Raw genomic sequence first — 10,492 nt, 5'->3', positions numbered from 1 at the left:
TTCTCAAATCTTATAAAACAATTGGTTGTGGTGGTTTTATCTTTGATGTATCAGGACGCTTGTCTGTTGCACAGCTTCCTAGTTATACAGATGCAATTAAGATTGATATATGAGTCCTAGTTAGTATAGATTTCCTATGGAAAAGGGATTGATGGTTTCTGATGTGTGCTGTAACCAAGCTATCAAAAGGACCCAGCTTTTTGTTGCACCTTCTGTGCAGCTTTGCTATGACGAAAGAAATTAAGATTACTGTATTGCATGATAAACCAATCGGGTTAAGTTTAAAGTGCATGTTGTCACTTCCAGGTTTTGCTGCCACACTCATTAGGAAGTCATATGATGTCAGAAGAGTTGAAATCACTCCCCTGGAGCAGAGGAAGGTAACTTTTGATACCCATGCTTTAGTGCAGGATCTGGAAGCCCATGGTAAGTGATATCTGATAAATAATTCAAAGGAAAACTTTTAGTTTAAGTATGATAACTTTGAGTGCCATCGGTTTTCCCAAAGTACCAATACTTGGTGTTATAAAATGTTTTGGCAGCCTCTCAAGGAGGCTGGTGAAGGAGAGGCATCTGACACTGTTTGATGCCTCTGTAACCATACAAATAACTATTATGTTAGATTTGCCTTATTTGTAGCTGTAGGCAAGTTTATATAGTGTCTTCCAGCCAAGGAACTTAACACAGTTAACAAATGTAAATAACAATAACGGTTAAAGAACTGTTTTCTAGCAAAAATAAAGCTTTAATAGAAGCTCTTTCTACTAGCCTGCTAATAAGGTTTTTTTCTAACTGGAAATATTTGCAGCTGCACAGTGCCGTGTTGTGAGTGTGGCTGTTTGAGGTCAGAGGAGAGGTCCTTCTAGCCCTGGGTTCTGTCTCCAGACAGCAGCTGTGAGCCAGTGCCTGCAGAAGAGTGTTAAAACGGGGCAGATGTATGTGACGCATCCTTTTGTACTTTCTAAGCCTCCAATTGTTTTCACCCCGGAGGTATTTTGAGTCAGGTGTGAGTTTTGGTAACCTTCAGTGGAAACATTTTCATAAGCTTATTCAGTCCCTGCACCTCTATAAACTGATTAGTACCCCAACCATCCTTTCTCGTGGAGTTTCAGACATACAGTCCGTTTGTTTATGCAGAATCTGGCTTCTACAAGGTTAATTTGATGCCTGCTGAGCTCTTTTGTGGGAAGAGGGAATGAACATTTGATCTCTCTTGTCACTCATGATTATGTAAACTTCTGTCATATTCCCCCGTCATTCTTTTCCAAACAGAAGAATCCTAGCTTGTTGAATTTTTTCCTTGAGCAGTAGCTTTTCCGTACTCTTGATCATTCATGATGCCCTTCTGTGAATCTTTTCCTCTTCTATCGGATCCTGTTTCAAAGGGGAGGGAACAGAGCTGCTGGCACTATTTGACAGTTGAATGTCCCGTGGATTTGAACAGTGACATAATGTTGCATCTATTTTGTTCTCTGCTTTTTTTCTTAGATATTCCTCAGGGTTTGGTTTGCTTTATTGATCCCTACTAAGCATTGAACTGATACCTTCATCAGACTCACAACTATCTTTTAAAATCCCAAGATCTTTCTCCTAAGTGACAGTAGGAACTCTATCCAATCAGAGGTTAGGATTTTTTCCACCCTTTGGGTCTAATGATGATGTGTATCAGTAGTTAGAAGACTCCTAATAGTCCACTAACAATGTTTATTTTTTTTCATGCATGTCAGACTTGACAGCCTGTAGCTCCCTCCATCTCTTCTGGAACTGTTTTTAAAAACTGGCATTGTGTTTGCCATTTTCCAGTCCTCGGGTAACCGAGGTAGGCTGTGAGATGCTACTTGTCCCCAGTACTGATTCAGCTATTTCTTCTTTGAGTTCCTTTAGAACTCGTGGGCTGAAGTCTGTCCGGTGCTGGTACATTGTGGTGTTACTCAGTTTAATTTGTTCCATAACTTCTACAAATACTTCAGTACTACAGTGACAGGGCTCTATAGGTAAAACCTATACCTATCACAGAAGTGAGAGAGGCGTTTAGTTTTTCTCAGACTTGCTGCAGGCAGTTTTCGGGCTCCATTCTCTTGCTTATATGAATTTCTCCACGTTTTCTAAACTTCCGTGCAACGAGGACGGTTCCTGCTATAGAGGAAGAACAAAATAATGGATTGGCAAAAACCTAAGTAACCCTGAAAATTCAGAGGAACCGAAGCGATACTGTCACACCTCTTAGTCGAAGCAAACTGTCATAAAGCATGCACAGCTTTTTTAGTAATGTAAACCAATGGTGCAGCTTGACAGTACCGGTATTTTAGAAGGGAGCAGTGGCATATTTCTCTACATAATTTGCCCTGGAAGCATTTGTCAACAAAAAGTTAATTGATCCAACTTCATAAAACAGGACAATTGAAATACAACACGTCAGCGAGGCTGCTGGAAATGAATCCTTGGGGCCAAAGCTCTTGGCGCTAGATCGGATACGGCGAAAATGACAGCTGTGGGGTTTTTTCTTTCCACTATTCACCATACATCATCTTTAACGCTTCAAAATTGCACCAAGCTATGGGAAAAGTGTAATTTTTATCATCAGAAAGCAAAAATCCCCATTTGAATTCATTTTGCATGCAATGGATGCAGCAGCTTTAAAATCAGTTTTGCATGTGTTCATATCTGTGCAGAGCAATTTCAATATATGCAGACTGACTTTTTAATTTTATTATTCTGTAGGATACATGCTTTGTAGCTCAAGGTAAGTTTGGTTTTAACAGAATTTGTGAAAGTTCCTTATAAAGTAAAAGTTTGCTGGATTATTTTTATAGTGCATGAGCAGTTAAACGTTGTACAGAAATTTGGTCCTCCTCTCAGCTGCGTGCATAGACTGTTTCAGTATATTGAAAGTTAACCTGCTTCAGGTTTTCGCAGCATTAAGTCCGTGTTTTTTCTAGTTAAAAGTCAGAGTGACTGGCTCCTCGCTGTCAATTTTCAGTAACTGTGACTTCCCATTTGCCACTGTAGTTAGGTACAGCACTTGAGTGACCCAGTTTATGATATACCTCTTGCTCTTCTCTTCACCCAGCTTTCTAATATGACCTGAACTTGTCATCCCTCAACTGTCTTCTAGGCTTTGGGAAGGAGCAAGCGGAGACCATCGTATCGGCATTAATAACCCTGTCGAATGTCAGCTTGGACACAGTCTATAAGGACATGGTTACGCAGGCTCAGCAGGTAAAAAGTGAGCTAAGGTGTACGTATACAGCATTGTGTAGCTATAAGGGCTCATATTTGAAAGACAAGTGAGCAACCCTCTGTAGTACTGTAAACGCTTCACTGAGATAGGTTTTCCTAAGTTTCAAGGTGGCATTAAGAGCAGTAATATCTTACACCTTTCGTCTCACAGGAGTGCTTTCCAAACGCAGCCGCGATATAGAAATGTAATGCAGAGATTCCTTCATTTGCTGCTGAAAAGCTCTGTGGTGAAACCAGACTTTTAACTGTGCTTTACAACGGTTGAGGGCAGAAGAGAGATTCAGGAGGGGTTCCTGGGACATAACGAGATCACCAAAAGTATCAGAAAATTGTCAGTGTTTTTACTGAACTTTACTAAAGGTGTAAACTCTGTTCTGAGATACACTGTATTTGCCCTACTTTCCTATTCATAAACTAAAAACTACTATTAAAACTATTTTGTGATTTTACTCTGCATTTCAGTCTCTAAAGCTACATCTGCAGCAAAAGCTAAACACAGCTAGGGTGTGGGCACGAACACCGCCGCACGGCTGTCGGGGGCCACCGCGATGCCTTGGTTTGATTTTGACCTGTGCCAGCTCTCCGTCTCCCTGACCTGGGCACAGTTCACGCGAAAGTATAGGGCCAGGAACTGTTCCCGCCAGGCGGGGCGGACAGAGCCATCCTGTTTTAGGAGGAGGAGATTTTAGCCGTCTGGATGTAATCCGTGGTGTGTGGCGTGCCCTCGGGGACAGAAGTGGGCTCTGGATTACTCAGCTGTTGGTATAAACCCACCTGTTTGCACTGGTCGACACCTCAGCCTGCACTGCAGCAAAGCATCGCGGTGTCTCCTTCGCGTAGATACTCAGGTTCACGTTTGTGGACGCATCTGGCGGCAGTGAATCAGTTAAGTAGCATGGCTGGTCTGTCTGTTGATAACAGAGGTGGTGACAAGTTTCGTTTTAACAAATTGCCAAAATAAAAACAACTGTAGTTTTTCTTGTAGGCTAGACATCTGGGCCAGGATAATAAAGCTCTGATGCACAGTAATGGTTTTAATAATTACTCAGGAAGGCTGTGCAAGCTGAAATTACGTGCCATTCTTCTTCAATAAGTTAATGCATTTACGCATTCATTGCTATTTTATTTAAACTGCTCAGCCTTACTTCCAACAGATGTTTATCTTGCTGGCGTTTATTCTTAGCAAAAGTTACCTTTCTTCTATAAATCTCAGAAGAAGACAAGGACTTTTGTCTCTCTGTTTTTTTCATCAAAATGGAAATCTTTCTTTTTGGAGATCCTGTTATATGTAAAGAAAGTCAGTATCCCGAATATAATTTGCATGGAATTGTATTAGGCAGAAACACTGGTTTTTATAATGTAGTCAGTGTTGAGGCTGAATGTTTTAAGATGGAATGAGGCAAATTAGCTCCTCAGTGTAAACGCAACTGAAGTTTTCCCAGGAATTGTAAAAACTTCATTGTGTTCAACGAAGTAGTCGGACTTCAGTGGAGGTTGGGTCAGGGCATATTTTAACGAATTTAGTTCAGCACAGGATCTGAGAAATACTGTTCGCTCGCAGTCTGAATGAGAGCTCTTCATTTTGCTGACGCTCAGCTTGAAAAGCAGAATCCCACGGAGATACGTCATTTTCCATGCTAAATAGTAGGGTAACTTCCTTATGCTAACTAAAGGACTATCGTTTTCAAGATTCTAAAATACAAAGTTTCTTCCTTTATTTTCTTTTCTTTTTTTTTTTTTTTTTTAACTCTGTAGTTTATAAACGGCAGTTGAATTCTGAACCTGATAGCCCAAACACCAGGAAGGCCGTTTTTCATTGCTCTCCAGCAACGTTTTACTAGTGTGCCTCACACTTGACGCTGAGAGGACAGTGTGATACCCAGATCATTGAGCCTTTGGCTTTTGATGACTTTGTGGGCAAGAAAGGGAAGTGCTTGCTTAGGAACTGGATTCAGACCAACAATGAATGCTTCACAGGCTACTGAACGTTCACTGAAAAGGGGCTAACCTGTAGTTCGGGTCTGTTTCATTTCCGAGCTACTTGGACTAATACCTCTGGCTTTTTTGCTTAAATTCAGAGCTGGTGTATTAAAGCAACAGAAAAAGCACAAACCCAAAACCTCTTGAGTCTTCCAAAGAAATTGCAGCTATCAAATTCTGTGTTTCGGTCACTTTCTTGTTGGAGAGTCTCCCCATTTTTGTGCTTTGCAGTAGCTAATTTCATAATTTCAGATCTAAAAATCTTTACTTTCCTTTACCTGCCAGAAAGTGTGCAACTTAATCAATGACGTTTTATTGTTTCTAAGGAAATAACTTTACAGCAGATAATGGCACATTTGGACTCCATTCGAAAAGATATGGTCATCTTGGAGAAAAGTGAATTTGCAAACTTGAGAGCGGAGAATGAGGTACTAATCGTTTTAATTAAGCAGTTAAATTGTAAGACATGTTGCATTATACCTGTTGTACGTTTTTGTGGAACAAAATACGAATGTAAAAGTAATTATGGATACTTTATCAGAGTTTATGTGTTTGTAGATCACAACTTCTCTGATGACAGAAAAATATATTTCACGTGATAAGACTTGCCCAGTTCTGCAAAGAAAAAAAAAATAATCTACACATCTTAGATTCGTCTTCTGTATTTTTATTTAAGGGTGGTTCTGGTAGAGTCTTGTCACCATTAACCATACGATGCAGGGAGAGTAGTCAGCTGTTTCTTTGCAGCAATTTGATTAAACTGGTGATTGAGACACATTTCGCTTTTGCTTGGCAGCATTTTGTTATTTTTCTGCTGTCTTTAGTCTCAGAATAACAAGATCATCATCGTTACAAACTAATCCCCTTATTTTGAGCAAAATTCCCAGCCGATCATGTAAGGCTGTACAAATTGAACACACCAGTTAGGATATTTAATCAAGAACAAATTGCCCCATTGGGAGAAAAATTAGGGAAGAAAGATCGCTTGCATGCGGTGGTAACATGTGACTGATTAACTTGGTCAGCAGTTTTCTGAATTTGTAAAATCGGGTTTTTTTTCTCCTCTGCACTTAGAAAATGAAAATTGAATTAGATCAAGTTAAACAGCAGCTAATGGTAAGTAAACAGCAAGTACCTACATGCTCCTATTAGGGAAGGTAAACAATTATCTTCATAATCTTTATTTGCTTTGAAGAATGAAACCGGTAAAATCCGAGCTGACAGCAAGCTAGACATAAACCTGGAAAGGAGCAGAGTGACAGACATGGTAAGCTGACCTGTGAAGATACCCTCATCAGTGCTGTCTCTGGTTTTCCCTTACGACAGTTGTAATTTATCTTTTATCCACAGTTTACAGATCAGGAGAGGAAACTGATGGAAGCAACTACAGAGTTTCATAAAAAAGTAAGTACTGAACAAAGCTCACTTTATATCGAGCAGGATACAGTTACGTGTTGCATGTTGTGTAAACCCCAAACTTTCATGAAAGTTAATAGATTTTTGAATGTGGTAAAGCAAAAGGCCGGGCTCTGTCACTCGCGTCTGTTGCGCGTGTTTATTGCCGAGGTCTGTGGGATTTGCAGCAAGCACCGTTCGGGCAGGAGGAGGCGTACGAGCCTTGTCTCTCGCTCCCCGAGTGTCTTAGGTGCAGGCTGTTGTAGGTGGGGTGTGCACTGCCCTGCTGCCCTTCCCAACGTTAACAGCTGAGCTGAGCAGCTGTACCAGAGGGAGGGGTCAGGTGCCTACAGCCAAGCAAGTATTTCAAGGGCTGGAAGTCCTCAAAGCTGCTAGCGGGCGCTGAAGACTGAGAGGCTGAAGATGGACGTGTCCCGTCTTGAGCGTCTCCTCCCTTTTCTGGATATGGCTTGTGAATGCTTAAACCTTTGTTTTGAAAAAAATTTAGGGATGCTATCTGTGTGCTGGGGAATGCCTCCTTTAGGAAGCACTGGCACATCAGCGACAAAAATCTGTATGATCTGAGTTTTCTCTTTTTCCGTTTCCCTCTTTAATATTCTTCCTGGATTGTATTACATGCTGTTCTGTGTCTTCTGAGGTCTCTTACCAGTTCCGTATTTTACTTCAGTGATAGGTTGGAAATTTGTTTCTCTTTCTTGTTGTTGGTAGCCTGGTATTCTTGTTTGGCTTTGCAAAGCTGAAAGGTCTAGAGATCATTGTCAAATACGTGCTATCTTTTAATGTTCCAGGATTCAAGTACCAACAGTGTTATCTCAGAAATCAGTAATAAAATTGACACTGAGATAGCTTCCTTAAAAACGCTCATGGAATCAAATAAACTCGATACGATACGTTACTTGGCAGGTATGTGGTAGGTAAGGAGGTGAGTACCAGTACTGTATTTTGGATGTATAAAATTTTATTCAAGAATATATGCGAAGTGAATTCAAGAAGTCAGTTGTGTAACAGCAGATAACCGGGACTGGGGGGGGGATGGGACCCTCCCCAGTTGAAAGCAATGTGACAGAGAACCCGGAAGAGGTGGGAACATGCAGGCACTGCTGCAGTGGGACTAGGATTGCGCTCAGAACAGGGATTAGGAGGAGCAGGAGAGAAGCCTGAATACCTTGCCTAGTCTGACAGTACCTCTGCTTGCTGCGGGGCAGCCATTTATGTGGCCGAGTTGCTCCAGCAGTTCTCCTGTGCTTATTTAAGTTACCCTGAAAGCTTGCTGATATTCAGGACTAGTCTGAGAGTGACCAGTTCTGCCCCCCGTTCAGTCCTCCACAGACGCATCGTTTCAGTGTGGCGGTACCGGTACCTTCCCCTGCCGAGCAGAACAAATTTCAGTCTGATTTGAGATTGTCTTCTCAATATATACATAAGCAGTGAAATTTTTATTGTATTGGAGCTGGATAAAAAGAGAGTAACGCATTACATTCGGAAGCGAGAACAAGTTCAAAGGGAAACATAATGAGCTTTATTCTAACACTAATTGAAACAGCAGCTTAACCAATCTGAAAGACAACTCATCGGGCTTCAGAGGTGCTGCCTAGATACCCTGATGTTGTCTCAGACACGTATATTGTTAGTTCATTGTCACTTTGTTCAGTGGGAAGTCATTCTAATTACGTCTAACGCAAGACCCGATGCAGCCTTCTCTCCTGTAGTAGTTTCCAATAGATGGGTGAGGATAGTAAAAGTTACTGTAGCCTGTGGTAGTTATTCAGGTGTGTCCCTGAAAACACAGTTCCTCGGGCTGCTGAATTCGACCGCCCATCTCACCACCTGGGCAGCGCTACTGTGCAGGATATTGCATCTGAGACCAGTCACTGTCTTCTAAAATTACTGTGTCACACCTGCAGCAATTCAGGAAGTTTAGGAGGCTCTGCTCTACAGTTGTTATCATTCTTCCATCTGTTTGTAGTTGATTTCCCGAATGTAGAAGGTGATACAATTTAGCATTCAGCTAATTTATTTCCTTTTTTTTTTTTTTTAACAGCTTCAGTATTCACTTGCTTAGCAATAGCACTGGGATTTTACAGGTTCTGGAAATAGATCCAAGTGGAATGACTGCATCAAATACAGATGGACAAAAGGCCACCCAGGCAACATCAGTTAGACGATCATGTTTGCGCTGTAGATAACCTTGGTATCTTTTTCTTTTGGTATTCTTACCGTGCACTAAAAGTGTTTTCTGAATATGTAACACTAAAGATCAAAATAACTGGGGGGGGAAGCAGGTAAATAGTAATATTTCATTGTCCCCTATTGAATACTGTATTTATTTCAAAGGACTTTTATGCTAAATCAGAAAGTGTTTCCTAGTGTGTTTTAGAATTAATTTTGTTTTCTTTTGGAATATTCTCCAAGGAACATTCTCACTCTCAGCTCCTCTCAAAATGGAAATATTAAACATTTGATATGCCCTTGAAATGGGAATACTATTCCCAAGTCAGTATTCCCAATATGGGAATACCAGTGACAGATTCCAACAGATCTACTCTGATCCAAGTAAATTAAATATAGGATCTGGATTTTTGCCTTCAGTCTGTTCCTCTCTTTTCTGATGGATTGAAGCCCGGCACTTCGGTTTTTTTATTTATGTACAAACACACACTCCAAGGCCTTTACTAAAGAATTCTTGTTTTTCTTGAAAACTGGTTTACATAAATTTAAAATCTCATGTAGAACTAAAATGCCACCATAGATTTATTATTTTTTTTTTTAGTATCTCTTGCAATTTCCATAACCCCAGAGGTCAACAGGGTGGGAGAACTTCTCCCTTTGTCTTTCCAAGGGGAAATGCCTCCACTCTCAGCAACTGTGTGCAGCCCTGGGGCAGACAAGTGCTCTTAACTCCTCCAAGTAGTGCACAGTATTTCCAATAAACCCTCACGTATTTTCGGGCATAGGATCTGGCTGGTAACGTGGAAATACTCAGCATCTCGGTGGTGCCAGTGTGATGGTGGCCATCCTCCCATCTCCACACTCCTCTGGACTGTTCTGTAATCCCGTGGGACGCACTGACTCCCCTAACTTCTGGTGATGACCCCTCTACCTTCTGCAAGGACTTTGCAGCTCTTGTTGCAGAGATGGGACGTAGCAGGTGGATGCCTTCCAAAACTGAAGCAGTTACACCTTGTTGAGTATAAATGCGTATGCTTGGTTTGATTCTTTTAATAAAATAGTAATTTAAAAAATATCTTCCTGGATTAAACTTTTAAGTAAGAGCAGGCCCCTTATGGGCTAAAGAGTATTTAGTACTGATAGCAGCAATTTTTTCTATTGCAGTTTTATTCTGTTTACAGTTGAACTTGCTGGTATCCTGCCAATTCTTATATTCTGTGCATTAAATCATTTATCATCTTCATTTAAGAAAATAAAATTAATTTCTTGTATTTGCTGACTATGAGAGACTTGAGTATAGATCGCCAGACTGTAAACAGGCACAGTGCTATTATACAGCAGGCACAGTGCTATTATATTGGGAGTTGAGGCTGCTTTTTCTGTTGTCGATGTGTTGTCAAATAGGCATGGGTGCTGGCAGCAAGGATCTCAGCAGGTGGCTGCCAGCCACTTGTCTGTTGTAACTGTTACGTGTACAAATCCATCTTCGTGTAAGCTATAACAATTTCTGAGGTTCTCTGAATCATAGAGTCGTTTAGGTTAGAAAAGACCCTTAAGATCATCAAGTCCAACCGTTAACCCAACACTGCCAAGTCCACCACTAAACCATGTCCCTAAGCACCTCATCTACACGTCTTTTCAATACCTCCAGGGATGGTGACTCCACCACTTCCCTGGGCAGCCTGGT

General features: G+C 41.1%; 1 protein-coding gene across 1 annotated transcript; it reads left to right on the top strand.

Annotated features, from left to right (window-relative positions):
• Positions 1-336: 336 nt before the first annotated feature.
• CCDC90B (coiled-coil domain containing 90B) lies at positions 337-10,073 on the top strand. Its single transcript, XM_009323459.1, has 9 exons — positions 337-426; positions 1,489-1,623; positions 3,116-3,219; positions 5,547-5,648; positions 6,295-6,336; positions 6,416-6,487; positions 6,571-6,624; positions 7,425-7,539; positions 8,678-10,073. Exons 3-9 carry the CDS (start codon positions 3,199-3,201, stop codon positions 8,731-8,733), a joined length of 462 nt encoding a protein of 153 aa, XP_009321734.1. The 5' UTR covers positions 337-426; positions 1,489-1,623; positions 3,116-3,198; the 3' UTR covers positions 8,734-10,073.
• Positions 10,074-10,492: the final 419 nt, after the last annotated feature.

Source organism: Pygoscelis adeliae, unplaced genomic scaffold (assembly GCF_000699105.1).
Source record: "Pygoscelis adeliae isolate BGI_AS28 unplaced genomic scaffold, ASM69910v1 Scaffold84, whole genome shotgun sequence".
Lineage (NCBI taxonomy): Eukaryota > Metazoa > Chordata > Aves > Sphenisciformes > Spheniscidae > Pygoscelis > Pygoscelis adeliae.
This window is presented reverse-complemented; position numbering and strand designations above follow the sequence as displayed.